This window comes from Schistocerca serialis, chromosome 12 (assembly GCF_023864345.2).
Source record: "Schistocerca serialis cubense isolate TAMUIC-IGC-003099 chromosome 12, iqSchSeri2.2, whole genome shotgun sequence".
Classification (NCBI taxonomy): Eukaryota; Metazoa; Arthropoda; class Insecta; order Orthoptera; family Acrididae; genus Schistocerca; species Schistocerca serialis.
This window is the reverse complement of record NC_064649.1, coordinates 109,785,963-109,804,369: the sequence shown is the minus strand read 5'-3', so window position 1 is coordinate 109,804,369 and position 18,407 is coordinate 109,785,963. Positions and strand designations below refer to the sequence as shown.

At 42.5% G+C, this 18,407-nt stretch overlaps 2 protein-coding genes across 3 annotated transcripts in view; one reads left to right on the top strand and one right to left on the bottom strand.

The window, feature by feature from the left end:
- LOC126428442 (zinc finger protein ZFP2-like) overlaps nucleotides 1-9,922 on the bottom strand; it is an 86,914-nt gene extending 76,992 nt beyond the window's left edge. The window contains exons 1-4 of one of the 2 annotated variants that reach the window (XM_050090374.1): nucleotides 9,813-9,922; nucleotides 9,560-9,682; nucleotides 9,153-9,428; nucleotides 5,902-6,024 (exon numbers count right to left, since the gene is read on the bottom strand). In XM_050090374.1, the coding sequence (XP_049946331.1) occupies nucleotides 5,902-6,024; nucleotides 9,153-9,428; nucleotides 9,560-9,682; nucleotides 9,813-9,875 (585 nt within the window). In that variant the 5' untranslated portion in view covers nucleotides 9,876-9,922. Of the gene's footprint in view, nucleotides 1-5,901; nucleotides 6,025-9,152; nucleotides 9,429-9,559; nucleotides 9,683-9,808 lie in introns of both variants that reach the window. The other variant, XM_050090375.1, reaches the window with a different exon arrangement.
- A 708-nt stretch (nucleotides 9,923-10,630) lies between these two features.
- LOC126428443 (ras-related protein Rab-8A) overlaps nucleotides 10,631-18,407 on the top strand; it is a 267,599-nt gene continuing 259,822 nt past the window's right edge. Inside the window, exon 1 of the mRNA XM_050090376.1 lies at nucleotides 10,631-10,787. Within this exon, the coding sequence (XP_049946333.1) occupies nucleotides 10,664-10,787 (124 nt within the window). The 5' untranslated portion in view covers nucleotides 10,631-10,663. The remainder of the gene's footprint in view (nucleotides 10,788-18,407) is intronic.

Below are 18,407 nucleotides of genomic sequence, written 5' to 3'. Positions count from 1 at the left end.
GGGCAATCCGTCAGGAAATGGTGAATAGTCAGAAGTTGTGGGCAATGAGCACAATGTGATGTGGGATCACCACTTAACAAACGGCGATAGTTAAAAAGACAGTGCCCGATATGCACCTAGCTAAAATAATCTCCTCACAGCGACAGGGTCGAGAGGAGGTCGACCAAGCCCTTGGGAGAGGTTTAATTCCACGGAGATTGTTCCCGTGAAGGGAACACCAGTGGTGATGTCAAAGTGACAACACCTGCTGACAAACGGCAACACAGAGATCACCAGAGGGAGTGGAAGAACTAGCGGCCTGAGATAGGAGGACTGCAGCCTTGGCAGCAGCGTCAGCGGCTTCGTTTCCCGTCAGACTGGTGTGACCAGGAACCTACATAAAAGTCACAGTGGCTCCTTCGAGAGTGAGCAAGTGAAAGCTTTCCTGGAGCCATTGCACTACACGATGGGTGGTGTACAGCACCCAGAGGCTCTGAAGGGCACTGAGAGATTCTGAGCAGATGACACAATTCATAAGCCTGTGTCGCCGGATGTACTGTGTTGTCGGACACAGGTTGAAGATTCAAATGGTTCAAATGGCTCTGAGCACTATGGGACTTAACATCTTAGGTCATCAGTCCCCTAGAACTTAGAACTACTTAAACCTAACTAACCTAAGGACATCACACACATCCGTGCCCGAGGCAGGATTCGAACCTGCAACCATAGCAATTTCAAACATATGATAGGCAATTACATCTCTATCATTAAAACTTCCAAGTCCAGGTACACTAGAAACTCCACTACCACCTCTCACTATGGCAACAGTGAACCATCCATTTCCATGTGAGAAAGTATCGTTTATGTCTACGCTAAAATTAAGTGAACATCCTAGAAATACACAAGGTCCATCGACAAGGGCGGAGGCTGCAACACTCTTGACTGGAATGCGATTTTTCTTGTCTGTCTTGTCAGTTTGAAAAAATTTATAAAGCATAGTTCCCCAAGCTGGGCCTCCACATGAAAGTTTTAATGATAGAGATGTAATTGCCTATCGTACCTATCATATGTTTGAAATTGCTAATAGAGACTTTGGTATATCTGCTTATGATTCTACTTCTCCACTTGTATTGTATACACGTAACAAAAGAAAACTCAATCCTAATGAATCTGTATTTATTTGGATTAAAGGTAAAGGTGTATGTGAATATGTAAAATTTGTTGGCGATTGTACTGTATATTTTCATAAATAAAGATCTGTCGTCGTCGTCGTCACTGAACAGTCTACAAAAATATAGAAAACATTGAACTTACAACAACAGCAGGAGACAAGAAGAATCGCATTCCAGTCAAGAGTGTTGCAGCCCACGCCCTCGTCGATGGACCTTGTGTATTTCTAGGTTGTTCACTTAATTTTAGCTTGGACATAAACGATACTTTCTCACATGGAAATGGATAGTTCACTGTTGCCATAGTGAGAGGTGGTAGTGTTGCAGCCCATGCTCTCGTCGATGGACCTTGTGTATTTTTTGGATGTTCTCTTAATTTTAGCTTGGATATAAACGATACATTCTGTCATGGAAATGGATGGTTCACTGTTGCTATAGTGAGAGGTGGTAGCGGAGTGTCTAGTGTACCTGGACTTGAAAGTTTTAATGAAAGAGATGTAACTGCCTACAACATCTGGGGACAAGAAGAATCGGATTCCAGTGAAGAGTGTTGCAGCCTATGCTCTCGTCGATGGACCTTGTGTATTTTTTGGATGTTCTCTTAATTTTAACTTGGTCCCAGACTGAAGCACCTAGAACTGCTCGGCCATCGCGGCCGGCCAGGTTGAAGAGCTCTGCTGTAAATACTAAGCAGTGGTCCAGAAGTGAATACTGAAAAACGTTGGTGCCAATGATGAAGGCACACCCGACACCACAGTCATTCTCGGAGCCACCAGTGTACACAAAGGAACTATCATGAAGTTCTGTGTGAAGGTCGAGAAACATACGGCAATAGAGTGAGGCTGGAGTAGTACCCTTAGGAAGCAGATGAAGTCCAAGGAGAACATTGACCGCCGCACAAAGCCAACGTGGTGAAGGGCTCACACCAATTGGGAAAGTGGCAGTTAGAGTGAAGTTAAGCTGCCAGGGATATAGCTGAAAGCGAACTCCATGAGGTAACAGAGAAGAGGGACAGGCAGACATGGCAGACAAATGGCATGCATATCTGCTAAGGAGAAAATCGTGGCAGTACGACAGCGGTAGTTCAGCAGCTTGTGCATAATGACTCTCAACTGGGCTAGTGTACAAGGCACCAGTGGGCAAACAGATGCCACTACAGTAGATTCCAATGAGACAATATAAGACAGACAGGCATGCAGATACATAAATGAAATGCTCATACTCTAGTTTTGATCAGACAAAAGACCAGAATAAATGGAGGGGGGTAGTCGAATCTGCTCCCCAGGAAGTACTGCTGAGGACACGTAGCACACTGAGGGTCCACATAGAGCGGCAGGCAGGGAAGACGCATGGGAGGACCAAGAAAGTTGCCTATCAAGCATGAGCCCCAGGAATTTCATAGTTTCGATCAACAGAAGAGCAACAGGCCGAAAATGTAAGGATAGTAAGGAAGCAATTACACTGCCAGGAATTCATGCAAACAGTTTTGTCAATGGAAAAGGAATAGCCATTGTCACTGCTCCACGAGTAAAGAAGACGGCACTGGAAACACCACTTGAGGAGACAAATGTGCAGAAAACCATTCATGACGCAGGTTGAAAAAGTGACAGGACAGCCAATTGCAGAACAGAGTGCTCAAAATCCACACTGTGCAGTGGTTGGTAACCTGCGAGACTCAAGCCACCATACCAGTAGGCAGGAATCATATATTCCATAACATTGCAAACACAGCTGGTGAGAGAAATGGGGCGGTAGCTAGAAGGGAGGTGTTTGTCCTTACTGGACTTCAGTAAGGGTATGACACATCAGTATCTGTGCAACGTGCCCTCTGCCTAAAGGCAGTAGTATGTGTGAAGCAGGAAGTGCTTGTCCGCAAGAGAAAAGTTCTGCATCATCTGGATGTGAACTTCACCTGGCCCTGGGGCAGAGGATTGAGATGAAGTGAGAGCAGGATCTAGCTCCTCATAGTAAAGGTGGCATTGTAGCCCTCCACTCGTTTCCAACGGAGGGAGGCAGGGTGATAGTTGGTGGAGCTTGAAATCCCCACAAAATTGTAGCCCAAAGTGTTGGAGATAGCAGTAGGATTTACTATGACATCATCTGCTATAGTCAGGCTGGAGATTGGGGAATGAACCTTGGTCCCGGAAAGCTAACACTGGTTGGCCCACTTGACTGAAGAGGGAGTACAACTTTTAGAAGAACTAGTAAATGAAATCCAACGAGTGTTTTTGCTATCTTGGAAAATGTGACAACACTGTGCACACAACTTTATAACGAATACATTGTAGAATGATGGTTAGAAATGCTGAGTGCACGTCTCCGCCTGCGAATTGCGTCAAGACACACCTCACTCCAGCAAGGGACTTGGACGTGGCGCAGTAAAGATGAAATGCGAGGAATAGAACATTCTGGTCGGTAAGGATAACATTTGTAAAATATTCTACCTGGGTATCAGAACTACAGAAATGTTGTTCATTGAAGGTCTGCAGGGAGAAGTCGAGCCTCCATTCGGCCATAGAAAGCTGCCATTTGGAGGTGCACTTAGGTGGGGTAGGAATTGGCAAGTGGATAGCATGAGTATGTGTTAGAGAGAACAGATCACTAGAGATAACAGATAAGCTGGGCAGTGCACAAGGAGAAGTCCAAATGGGAATAGGTGTGTGTGGAGCCTCAGAGGAAAGTGGGTACATGTTAAGGCAGATGAGGTTGAGTTGCTGAGAAGGTCAGTCAAGAGGACACCTCTCAGACTGGTTCTTTGAGATCTCCAAAGGGGATAGTGGGCATTAAAGTCACCAAGCAGCAAAAAGGGGTGAGGGAGTTGTCACTGTGGTACAAATTCATGATGAACTAATCCTTCAAGGTCAAAGGAAACTATCAGCATGGCTTTGACATTTGACCTGATCTGAACAGATGAGCTTTTTTTGCTCTTGGGGGAACCTTTCCTGACCCACTGTGAAGAATGAACCTTGGTCTCTACATCACAACCGTAGACCCACATCTCATCACCAGTTATGATTCTCTTAAGAAACATATCGTTCTCATTTGCGCAATCCAAAAGCTCTTCGCACACTGCCACGTGAAGATCTTTCCAGTCACGACTCATGAGCTTCGGGATGAACTTGGCGATAACACAATGCACTCCAAGATACCGTTACCGGATTTCATTATATGATCCGACTGAAATGTTACAGTCTTCTACAATCTCTCTGAGAGTCAGTCTTCGACTGGCATGCACAAATTTGTTGATGTTGCTGACATGAGGGTTATTGGAAGAAGCTGAAGGTCATCCTGAACGAGTGTCATCTGTAATTTCTGTCGAGCCATTTTTAAACCGTGTGAACCATTCGTAACACCAAGTACAGCTTAAGCACTCGTCACCGTAGGCTTCCTCCACCATTTGGTGTGTCTCTGTATCGGATTTCTTGAGTTTCACACAAAATCTAATGCAGACACATTGCTCCTTTAACTCTGCCATCTCAAAATTCGCAAACTGTGTGACATAACATTTGGAAATACGGAAGCGTCCGATCCCGCCCGTCTGCTTTGACCCATGACGTCACAAATATGGCGGAAACAAAAACAAACACACACACTTTCCACAAGAAGCCTAATGACACTAACGGGACAAGTGCGGGAAATGGGGTGTTTTGGGTGGGGGGCAAACTAAATATAAACAAATTTAGATGCCTTGCATAGCTACAACGTGTAAGTGAAGACAGCCATGCATGAATACCCACCCACTTCCCCAGGGGTCGTAACCCCTGCAACCCATAGAAGATAAAGATGCTTCAGTAGCTGATTAGTGTTTTTTGTCTTTTTAAAAAAAAAAAATCTCATGGGATAGAACGAACAAATCAGAAAGATAAATATAATAAACTAAAACAGAAATTGGGTGAAACAGATAATTAAAATATGTAATAAGTGTTTTTAAATTTTAAAAAAAAATCTCACGAGATAGAACAAACAGATCAGAAAAGTAAATAAAGTAAGATAAAACAGAACTGGAGACAGCCACACTCAAACCAAACTCCGCGCCGTCATGACGTCACACACGACAACACCCTTACGTCACGGGTCAAAGCCAACGCGTGGGATCGGACGCTTCTGTCGATCCCAACATTCTACTCGATAGCACTGATTGATAACTAACAGACATATAACAATGAAACTTCTGGCAGTTACTCATTAAACACAGGCGTTTGCGGGGGTGCCAACCGCATTTTGGATCAACCCACCAATGGTGTGAAATTACGAATGTTCCAGAATTTTTTTAACACACCTCGTACTTTAAGTACAATTCCTTACTAGAGTGATCTTCATAAAGTCCACGACTTTATTTTTTATACTCTGAAGGTAACAAACTTTGGTAAATCAGTATTTTTTCTATATCAAAATGTTGAATAAAAGCAAAATGTATATTGTAATCAAAGTACTGAGACTATAATGCTATATTTTGGTACTGAGTTTGAGTGTGTTCGAAATTCTAAGCTTTCAGAGAATATCTTTCAGAGCTGCAGCATCAGGGGACCATTGTCAAGTCGGACAATGTAGGCACGGTTGTTGATTTTTGCTAGTTTACTCTTTAAAAAAATAACTGCCTACATACTCAGTGATGTTATCCATCTTATTTACATTCCTGTCAACGGCTCAACTCCTCGACTACACAGTGAGTTGATGTTTTACTATTCCCATCATTTATTTGCTACAAGTCATAAATATAACTATACATTACTCAACTATTGTGGTTGCTGACCTTTTTATTCTGAACACTGTTGTCTTTGGCCACTTCTCCACTGCAGTTTGTACTTTCTTCTTGATCAACAGCAACCTGATCTTGGGCAGTTTCATCTCCACTTTCTTCCTCTGTTGAAGATTTCTAAAAAATAAACAAAGATTATTTTAGATGAAAACAAACTAGTTTTCATCTTTAGATCAATAACAGAATTATATTTGGTGAAAGTGCATACAGCCCACAGAAATAGTAACTAAAAAGCTCAGAACGATTAGCAGATGAGCCTCGCTGTACTGTTGGGTCCTGACGGAAAATTGTGCGGGTCGACCAAAGCATCCGATCCCACCCGTCGGCTTTGACTCGTGACGTAAGGCTGTTGTGATGTGTGACGTCACGACGGCGCCAAATTTAGTTTGTGAGATTGGCGTGTTTGTAGATGTCATTTTGTGTGATCAGTTGTGATCTCTGGTGGTGTGTCAGGTGATGTTTTTGGTTTAGTTTGCGTGTGTGGCGTGTTTATGAGTGGCATATTGTTGCAGTTGGTGGTTCTGTCTGATGGTGTGTTTATGGGTAGCGTTTTACGTGGCATATGGGGTTCATTTGTGTGATAGCATTGCACGTGCGTGGTACTGATAGCATTGCATGTGCTTGGTACCGGGACTGTGCTTTCAGAGGAATATTTGTAAGTGAGTTAACAATTTTAGTTTCGTTATTTCGACATTACTGTAGTTTTCTTCTGTTCGTCGTGTGTGAATTTTGGTAAATTGCTTTTTTTATGTCTTTGGTAGGTATGGATATGACTGACAAAGTCAACAGTTTTCGGTTGTTGGCGATAATGGGGGACAGTGCATTGCCTCTAATAAAATTTCTTCAATTATTCAGAATTTTGGATGAAGTCGTGAAATGTTCAGTATGTTGTGAAGAAATGAGGCTTACTAAAGTTCCGGCGTCTCAGACCAGGGACGGCTGTATGTGGAGATGCCGTAAGGATAACAGGTCAAGGGAAGTGTTCAATTCCAATTTTGTTGGTTTTTTGTGTTTTTTGAGGTAGTGATGATTGTTGACGTGGTTGTAGTTTTGGGTTTTATGACTTGGTATCGGTAGTTTCTGTTGACCTATATAGGTCAAAGAAAGTGTTCGATTCCAATGTGTGCTTGTGGCTGTGGGTGTTCTGGTATCGGGAGTTGCTGTTGAGCTATATAGGTCAAGTGAAGAGTTCAGTTCCAGTTTGTGGGATCGGGAGTTGCTGTTGAGCTATATAGGTCAATGGAAGTGTTATTTGTGGGATTGGGAGCTGATGTTGAGCTATATAGGTCAAGGGATGTGTTCGATTCCAATTTGTGGGATCGGGAGCTGCTTTTGACTTATATAGGTCAAGGGAAGTGTCCGATTCCAGAGGATATTGTGTTTAGTGGAATTTGGGGAGTTTTGTGTTGTTGGTTTTTTTTCGTCGTTTTGTGTGGTTTGGTATGGTGGTGTGTGCCTAAATTTGTTTATATTTACTCTGTCCCCACCTAAAAACCCCCAATTTCCCACACTTGTCCTGTTAGTTGCATTATGTTTTTTGTGGAACGTGTGTGTGTTGGTTTTTCAATGTATTTTCGTGTTTGTTGTCATGTTTACGTAATGACGTCATAGGCGCCATTTGGAGTCGTAGTGATGGTCGCTTCCGCCATATTTGTGACGTCATGGGTCAAAGTAGACGGGTGGAATCGGATGCTTCTGTATTTCTAATTGTGCCTGCAAACAGCTTTGGGTATGACTGGTCAGTAGTATCTCAGCTAAAGGAAAGGGAAAATCAACTCGCCTATGTCGTCAGATCCACTCATCTATGTCATCAGACATGATACTGACAAGTGGGACATTACTAAGGTACTGGAGCTTCAATAGTCATTGATATACAGAGGTTCACTCTGACACAGATGAATCAAAGCGATGCGATTCACCAGCATCTGCGACATGATAAGCCATTCAAAGAGCTGGAGCTAGTCAGAATATCTTAATCTCAAGTCATGATTTCCCACAGTGTGTTCAGAACAGAGAAAAAATGCTGTTTAATGACAACAGCACCATAATTATCACAAATAATACACCAACACTGCTGACCAAAAGAAAGACAATTATGCTGTCAAAGATGTCCACAAATGGTCATTGAACAACAGAGTAACACTAAATGTAAACAAGACAAAGTGTATGAACTCTCGACTGAACAAGAAACACGATGGTGCTAGACTCAAAGTGAATAATACCTTACCAGAATGTGTAAATTAGACCTAAGTCTTGGGATTGCATGTTGACTGGCAACTGAAGTGGGCAGAACATGGGAAGGTTTTGGCAAGCCAATATCTACAGCTTCTTATGCCCTTCAGTTCCTTGCTCCAGTTTGTAACATTTTGTGCCTCAATTGGCTAAATGGCTCTGAGCACTATGGGACTTAACTTCTGAGGTCATCAGTCCCGTAGAACTTAGAACTACTTAAACCTACCTAACCTATGGACATCACACACATCCATGCCCGAAGCAGGATTCGAACCTGCGACCGTAGCGGTCGGGCGGTTCCAGACTGTAGCGCCTAGAGTGCCTCAATTGTTGCAGACAGACACTAAAAATACCATAAAAGTCATCTTAAAAAGTTTCAAGGACAAGCATTAATAGATAAGTCTAGGAATACACAACAGTCCGTCACATATGACCCTCATATCGACAATGAAGGCACAATTAGATAAACTGCAGCATGCACAGAGGTGTTTGAGCAATCATTCTCGTTACTCTGTGTACACGAATTGAACAGGTAGCAACCCTAACGTGTTGCATAACAGAAAGTACCCTCTGCCGTGCATTTCACAGTGTTTGCAGAATATTGATTGAGAAGATTATGTCTAGTATAGCACTGTTGTGTTTGGACAATTTTTGGACTGAAGACGGCTTTATTTTATGCTCTAATGTTGTAGTTGGTTGTAGGATTTATTTTGATAGTTAATACAATTTTTTAATTAGCAACTTAACAAATTTCTGAAAAAAATTGATCAACACTTACGTTTTGAACACATTTTAAACAGCAAGTTCTTTTATAGCTGCTTGGTAGGCTGGTTGCACTGCCCAAAGCATGTGAAATCACATAAAAACCACTCCTCCTCCACCGCTGCCACCAGCACCCACGTAGTCATACTTTGGAAAGCACTATCGTGTGCAAAGCAAACTCTAGGTTGATGTGTATAAAACACTTCACTATAATACATCATGGCCGAGAGAAAGCATAACTGTGTCCATACCTCTGAATTGTGACAATCAGCTTGCGGTTCCAATGAGTCAGCCTTTGGCGTTATTTCAAAAAGAGCATCAAATGATTCAGCTCTCGGTGTTACTTCGAATCCAGCGGCGTTGTCTTGCCATTCCACTCCTGGATTATCGTCTTCTGCTGTATTCGCTGCATCGCTGCTGTGCCTCGGTAACTTGCATGCCTTTTCCCTCTCATCGAAGCAAGAATATGGCTCTGTGGCATCAAGCTGTCCATAATGTTTCTCTCTTGAACATGTTCCCAGCAACCCCTGTCAAGCATACAAGGGAAAGAAAATTTATCGCGTCATATATACCGAACTTATCACCGACGGCCTGTCTCGTACAGATTATTGTAAAATCATAACTGACATGAAAGATATTCAGAAGATAATCCTCATACCTGCAGCTGCTCTAGGTAATTAAGTAGTTTTTCAACAAATTCTTCATCCCTCTGCGCAAGGACAGCGTCGTTTACATCTGGATGTACGAGTATGTAACTATCTAAAAATCTGTGGCTCTTCAGCTGAAAGAACAAGCTCAAGTCATCACTAACTCTACTGTACGAAATAAATAACAAGCGATTAACTTTACAACAATGGAACAAAAACCAACACAGATTTATGAAACATAAAATACTGGTATTATTTACGCACAAACGCCAGAAAGTCGCCGAGGAACACATAAATACTCGTCAGTGTTTCACTTTGTATAGCCATTCGACGAGATGGATTCTCTACCTCACCGTCTTCAAAACAAAACTGACAGCTCGTCCAAAGAAGTTCGTATTTGTTTACAATGCAAAGTCGATTTTTGTCCCCAAATACCTCGAGCAACTTATCAAGTCAATAAATAATAGTTTCATTTTTAATTAAAATCAAGTACTCCTAATGCTAAGAGTATTTAAAGTGTCTCTCGTTATATGTTTCACAGCTTGGTTGCTTTAAAATTGCTTCTGCGGTGTTCGCTGCTATTGCATCGTACATGAACCTGCGTACTTGAAAAAGTACTTTCTTTCGTTTTAATCTTGACCTCAAACTTCTTAGTATTCCTTGCTTCTATAATATGCTAATAGTCCTGATAGTATGACAGTAATGCAGTTAAGTTGTGATCAAGGTGGCTAGATTCTAACCTCGTTGGTTGTGGTACACACAGTGATCTCTGAGTTAACAGCAGACTGTGCGAACTAACGGCGCGGCAATACGAAAAGTACAGTTTGTGTTTAAAGCTAGCGCTAGTGACGTTCTACATGGTATGATGTAATTTTTTAATGACATTCGCAGATCTTATTTAACTATCATTTCCAACCACGCCACGAGTGGTAACATGGCGCCTTGCCGTCTACCGTTGCTGAAATTTCCGCTGACGCTGACGCTGGCGCAGTCGCACTCGGGCGGCCGGCGCGCGCAGATGCGTTCGCTTCCGTGCCGATCGATTCGCGTATCGCAGCAGACGGTATTCGCCTAGCGAATCGCTGGGTGTTCCTGTACTTGTCACATCGAGCAAGATGGCGCTTGATTTTGCTGCGACTTACAAAGTTCTGGTCCTGGGTGACTCGAACGTAGGCAAGACGTGCATCGTACACCGCTATTGCGACGAACGCTATTACGACGTGTATATCGCCACCATTGGTAAGTCCCCTATCATCACGTTAGCACCATACACCTGTCATTTTCACAAAGTTGTCTCCACCCACTGCAGCTACCTTTGTTCGAATATCGAATGATAACATCTGACAACGCGCTGGACACCAATAGTCAATGTTGAATGGTAAATCATGTCGTTGAAGCTGTGTTACAGAATTAATTTTGATATACATCCTTACTGTTTCAGCAGTATACCCTTTATGCGCTGTGTACGGAGATTTAATGGAACAATGGCAAGCGGACACTCTACTAGTCTGAAAATTAAGTTATACGTTAACAGAGATAATACACTGTCATCTTGTTCGAATATTATTATGAGACAAAAGTTTCGGTAGGCAATTCTTCTAGGTCGAGTGAATGCCATAAAACTGTTGAGAATTGATCAAAACAATTCACATTCTTCTACCAATGGCTGAAAGCCCGCATTTTAATTTATTTGCTCTGTTACGATGGTTTAATATCACTTTGGAAGTAATAGTGTGAGTTTCCAATTTTTTATCTAAACCAGTGTTAACGCTGTGATGTTGCCTTAAGATATTACCGTTTATGGCAATTAGACCGCGCGCAGTCGTGTGTTGTGGACAAGATAACTTTTTATCCGAATGCATGTCTGTTCTTATATGCTGCGCAAGTTATTTAGTGTCTATAAATATTTCACGTTGTCTATCAAAGAAGAGCAGCTGTGTCTATAATATTGTTGGTATTTTTGACGGTTTTATAAACACAATTTAGAATGAGGCTGTTCTTCACCTGTGACAAACACAAATCTTTCATTAGCTCTCACATGAATCCGATTGCGTTTCTCATGCTCGTAAGATAATACTTTGCATGTGGAGAGACAGGAGTGACGCTTTTAGGACAGCAAATAATATTTAGAAATCAACAATAACATTTAACACACGTTTAACCATTCAGTAGGCCTATTCCATAGGGCACGTTACGAGATAATAAAAAGGAGGCGTGGAACAGTTTCGGCTGTGAAGGCATTTTATAGCCTATTCATTTTCAGCATGTTGCTATTGGCGTGTGTAAATTAGTTCTGGAAACTATTTCCGAATCAACTTCATATCAAAATTTTCTTTTCATCGCAGTAACGCTGCGAAAATATGCACATATTGCAAGCTGTAAACAAAAAGACTGTGTTTGAAACCTGAAATAAATATTTGTTGCTCGTTAGTGATGTTTGTACCTGTCTTCGTCATGGTATGTACCCGGAAAAAATAAGAGTACAGATGTACTTTCATTTTCTTCTACTACACACCATGGCGATGACATGTACAAAAATCAGTAATGAGCCACAAATATTTACTTCATATTTCAAACACAGCCATTTTCTTTACAGCAAACATTAATAGTAACGCAGTGTGCATATTTTTGCAGCAGTACTGCGACGGAAAGAAATAATTCATGAAAGCTATTTTTTCTATAATTAGTTTCTGATCAAGCAGAGCTTTACACACTATTCTAGAACGCCCGCAAAATAAAAAATAAAAGTTTTAAAAATTACATTATTTACGGAAATATTGATAAATAGATGTTTGGATTGACAGGCTGCAAAGACATATTTATTGCACTTACGAGGTCTGTTCAAAAAAATTCCGGAACTTTGTGCACAAAGATTTTCTGCGCTTACCTTTTACTTATTGTGCATGGTCTCCTTCGAAATACCCTCCTTCACAGTTTATACACCGTCTCCACCGCCATTTCCACTTCTGGAAGCAATCTTGGTACGCGACTTGCTGGATCGCGCAAAGTGCCGTCTGAGAATTTTCTTTTATCTCGTCTGTCATTGTAAATCTTCGTCTTTTCAACGTGGTTTTCAACTTTGGAAATAAAAAAAAAAAGGCCGCTGGAGCCAGGTCTGGGGAGTAGGAAGGATGAAAGCAGCACAGTGATTTCGGTTTCTGTGCAATAGTCATGCACCAACACGGATGAATTTCCGAATGCGTTATCGTGATGCAAGAGCTATTGTCTTCCACATTTCTCACATTTTCTTGCAGGCGTCGCAACACGTCCTGATACTACCATCGATTAAAAGTTTGTCCCTGCAGCACGAATTCATGGTGAACTGTTGTTGTTGTTGTTGTTGTTGTTGTGGTCTTCAGTCCTGAGACTTGTTTGATGCAGCTCTCCATGCTACTCTATCCTGTGCAAGCTTCTTCATCTCCCAGTACCTACTGAACCTACATCCTTCTGAATCTGCTTAGTGTATTCGTCTCTTGGTCTCCCTCTACGATTTTTACCCTCCACGCTGCCCTCCAATGCTAAATTTGTGATCCCTTCATGCCTCAAAACATGTCCTACCAACTGATCCCTTCTTCTAGTCAAGTTGTGCCACAAACTTCTCTTCTCCCCAATCCTATTCAATACCTCCTCATTAGTTATGTGATCTACCCATCTAATCTTCAGCATTCTTCTGTAGCACCACATTTCGAAAGCTTCTATTCTCTTCTTGTCTAAACTATTTATCGTCCACTTTTCACTTCCATACATGGCTACACTCCATACAAATACTTTCACAAACGACTTCCTGACACTTAAATCTACACTCGATGTTAACAAATTTTTCTTCTTCAGAAACGCTTTCCTTGCCATTTCCAGTCTACATTTTATATCCTCTCTACTTCGACCATCATCAGTTATTTTGCTCCCCAAATAGCAAAACTCCTTCACTACTTTAAGTGTCTCATTTCCTAATCTAATTCCCTCAGCATCGCCCGACTTAATTCGACTACATTCCATTATCCTCGTTTTGCTTTTGTTGATGTTCTTCTTATACCCTCCTTTCAAGACACTGTCCATTCCGTTCAACTGCTCTTCCAAGTCCTTTGCTGTCTCTGACATAATTACAATGTCATCGGCGAACCTCAAAGTTTTTATTTCTTCTCCATGGATTTTAATACCTACTCCGAACTTTTCTTTTGTTTCCTTTATTGCTTGCTCAATATACAGATTGCCCCTCGACTCTTATAACTGCCATCTGCTTTCTGTACAAACTGTAAATAGCCTTTCGCTCCCTGTATTTTACCCCTGCCACCTTTAGAATTTGAAAGAGAGTATTCCAATCAACATTGTCAGAAGCTTTCTCTAAGTCTACAAATGCTAGAAACGTAGGTTTGCCTTTCCTTAATCTTTCTTCTAAGATAAGTCGTAAGGTCGGTATTGCCTCACGTGTTCCAACTTTTCTACGGAATCCAAACTGATCTTCCCCCAGGTCAGCTTCTATCAGTTTTTCCATTCGTCTGTAAAGAATTCGCGTTAGTATTTTGCAGCTGTGACTTATTAAACTGATAGTTCAGTAATTTTCTCATCTGTCAACGCCTACTTTCTTTAGGATTGGAATCATTATATTCTTCTTGAAGTCTGAGGGTATTTCGTCTGTCCATGGTGTACTAATCCATCAAAATCAAAGAAAACTATGAACATGGCTTTGACATTTGACTTGACCTGGTGTAGAAGAACCTTTCGCGACCCATTGTGAAGCAGTCTGAGCCTTGGTCTCAACATCATAACTATATACTCACGTCTCATTATTAGTTATGATCATCTTAAGGAACATCTAGTTCTCATTTGCGCGATCCAAAACCTCTTCACAGGTCTTTGTGGTCTTGGATAATGAGCCATGGTACGGACTTGGCGGTAACACGATGCACTCCAAGATCCTGTGTCAGGATTTCATGACATGATCCAACTGAAATGATAAATTCTTCTGCTGTCTCTCGGAGAGTCGATCTTCTATTTCGTTAACGTTCCTGACATGAGTGTCCTCGGTAGACGTCGAAGGGGGTCCTGAACGAGCGTCATCTGTTAACTTCCGTCTGGCTATTTTTAGATCGTGTCAACGAATCGCAACGAGTACGGCTTAAGCACTCATCACTGTAGGCTTCCTGCATCATTTGGTGTATCTGTCTGAAGGTTCGCGTTGTTCCTCCAACTCTGCTATCTCGAAATTCGCTAACTGTGCGACACAACGTTCTACTCTGAACTGAACAATAACTAACAGAGTTACGATTATGAAACTTCTGGCAGTTACACGTTAAACATAGGCATGTGCAGGGAAGCCAACCGTTGCTGCGAAATTACGAATGTTCCGGAATTTTTCGAACGGCTACAGCATAAATTTCTATGACTAAGGACATAATGTAATTTTTAGCTGATATACACTACTGGCCATTAAAATTGCTACTCCAAGAACAAATGCTGATGATAAACGGGTATTCATTAGACAAATATATTATACTAGAACTAACATGTGATTACATTTTCCCGCAATTTGGGTGCATAGATCCTGAGAAACCAGTACCCAGAACAACCACCTCTGGCCGTAATAACGGCCTTGATACGCCCGGGCATTGAGTCAATCGGAGCTTGGATGGCGTGTGCAGGTACATCTGCCCACGCAGCTTCAACACGATACCACAATTCATCAAGAGCAGTGACTGGTGTATTGTGACGAGCCAGTTGCTCGGCTACCATTGACCAAACTTTTCAGTTGGTGAGAGATCTGGAGAATGTGCTGGCGAGGGCAGCAGTCGAACATTTTCTGTATCCAGAAAGGCCCGTATAGGACCTCCAATATGCGGTCGTGCAGTATCCTGCTGAAATGTAGGATTTCGCAGTGATCGAATTAAGGTTAGAGCTACGGGTCGTAACACATCTGAAATGTAACGTCCACTGTTCAAAGTGCCGTCAGTACGAACAAAAGGTGACTGATACGTGTAACCAATGGCACCCCATATTATCACGCCGGGTGATACGCCAGTATGGCGATGACGAATACACGCTTCCAATGTGCGTTCAGCGCGATGTCGCCAAACACGGATGCGACCTTCGTGATGCTGTAAACAGAACCTGGATTCATCCGAAAAAATGACGTTTTGCCATTCGTGCACCCACGTTCGTTGTTGAGTACACCATCGCAGGCGCTCCTGTCTGTGATGCAGCGTCAAGGGTAACTGCAGCCATGGTCTCCGAGCTGATAGCCCCTGCTGCTGCAAACGTCGTCGAACTGTTCGTGCAGATGGTTGTTGTCTTGCAAACGTCCCCATCTGTTGACTCAGGGATCGAGACGTGGCTGCACGATCCGTTACAGCCATGCGGATAAGATGCCTGTCATCTCGACTGCTAGTGATACGAGGCCGTTGGGATCCAGCACGGCGTTCCGTATTACCCTTCTGAACCCACCGACTCCATATTCTGCTAACAGTCATTGGATGTCGACCAACGCGAGCAGCAATGTCGCGATACGATAAACCGCAATCGTGATAGGCTACAATCAGACCTTTATCAAAGTCGGAAACGTGATGGTACGCATTTCTCCTCCTTACACGAAGCATCACAACAACGTTTCACCAGCCAACGCCGGTCAACTGCTGTTTGTGTATGAGAAATCGGTTGGAAAGTCTTGTCATTGTCAGCACGTTGTAGCTGTTACCACCGGCGTCAACCTTGTGTGAATGCTCTGAAAAGCGAATCATTTGCATATCACAGCATCTTCTTCCTGTCGGTTAAATTTGGGGTCTGTAGCACGTCATCTTCGTGGCGTAGCAATTTTAATGGCCAGTAATGTACATTTATTTATGCAATAATGTTGCTATGACATACGATATCCTGCATAAATGTGGTTGTATATTTGAAAACCCATTGATGCATATTCGTATCAATAAAATAGTAAGACTTTGTTTCTTTTATTCACTTAATGAGGGACTTGCAGAAATCCTTTGGCCACATTTTATTAATTCTCAAATAGTTTTTTTTTTTTTCAGAATACTAGTTTTCATTATGGCAAATTTAGTGATAAAGCTATTTTTTTAAATCTGACAAGTAAATTGCAAACCAAAAATACATGGAGAAGTGAGGGCTTCTTTTCTTGCACTTAGTTACATGACAGACTACCCGTAAGTTCGTGCCACAGTCAGGACTCGGTAGCATGTGTCGCTATGACGGATGCTTGATCAGTTGTGTGTAAAGGCCATACTTGAATGCTCAGCGCCAATACGTGCAGAACATCATTCTTTCACCAACGAGACGGAAGAAAACGGAAGGAGAATCTGACGAAGAACAGCGCGCCAAACAAATCGAGAAGTTGCGTACACGTCAGAAACTGAATTAAAACAGCAGACTAACGAAATATGCTGCAAGATAGGCAAAACAGAATAAAGTGCTCAACACGTCTAGTAAAAGAAAATAAAAACCTATGAAAACAGCTTCAAATAAAAATGCACACCTACAGTTACATTAGTATTCGAAACTTACTGACGGAAGTAACTTCTGCAAAATGTCACTGCCAAGTAAAATACACTGGTGTTCAAAATTAAAACAAGAAACCGAATTTTTCCAAGGTTGCGTTTATTTTGCCACAAAATACTATAAACGGGTGATAGTTAGGTGGAAACACGGTAAAAAAATTCAGAACCTGCAACATGCATAACAGTAGACAAAAATATTCTTCGTTTTTTCCCAACTTAACGGATTTGCACACACATTCTGACAACTCACTCATGCTCATAAATTAAGGGTAATTGCAGAATGTGGTGTCACACAACGTGGCACTACACAAAGCTGGCGCTAATAGCGTAGGCACATAGGGAACACACACGACACAGATCTGTAAGTCCACGGTATTGGTGAGAAAACTGTCCCAAAACACAAGTGCTACAAAACGCCACTGTTTCCTGTGCATGTACCCCGACATCAATATGGGATATGATCACCATGCTCACGTACACAGGCCGCACAACGGGTTGGCATACTCTGGATCAGGTGGTCGAGCAGCTGCTCGGGTATAGCACCAGTGCCTGTCGGAGCTCCTGAAGTGTCAAAATGGCTCTGAGCACTATGCGACTTAACTTCTGAGGTCATCAGTCGCCTAGAACTTAGAACTAATTAAACCTAACTAACCTAAGGACATCACACACATCCATGTCCGAGGCAGGATTCGAACCTGTGACCGTAGCGGTCACGCGGTTCCAGACTGAAGCGCCTTTAACCGCACGGCCACACCGGCCGGCCCTGAAGTGTCGTAGGGGTTTGAAGACGTTCAGCGATACTTCGACCGAGAGCATCCCAGATGTGCTCGATGGGGTTTAAGTCTGGAGAACAGGCAGGCCACTCCATTTGCCTGATACCTTCTGCTTCAAGGTACTCCTCCACGATAGCAGCTCAGTGGGGCCATGCGTTATCATCCATCAGGAGTAAGGTGGGACCCAATACACCCCTGAAAAGGTGGACATACTGGAGCAAAATGACGTTCCGATACACCTGACCTGTTACAGTTCCCCTGTCAAAGACATGCAGGGGTGTTCGTGCACCAATCATAATCCCACCCCACGCCATCAAACCAGAACCTCCATACAGGTCCCTTTCAAGGACAATAAGGGGTTGGTATCTGGTTCCTGGTTCACGCCAGATGAAAAACCTGCGAGAATCACTGTTCAGACTGTACCAGGACTCGTCTGTGAACATAACCTGGAACCACTGTTCCAATGACCATGTACTGTGTTCTTGACACCAGGCTTTATGTGCTCTCCTATGACCAGGGGTCAGTGGAATGCACCTTACAGGTCTCTGGGCGAATAAACCATGTCTGTTCAGTCGTCTGTAGAC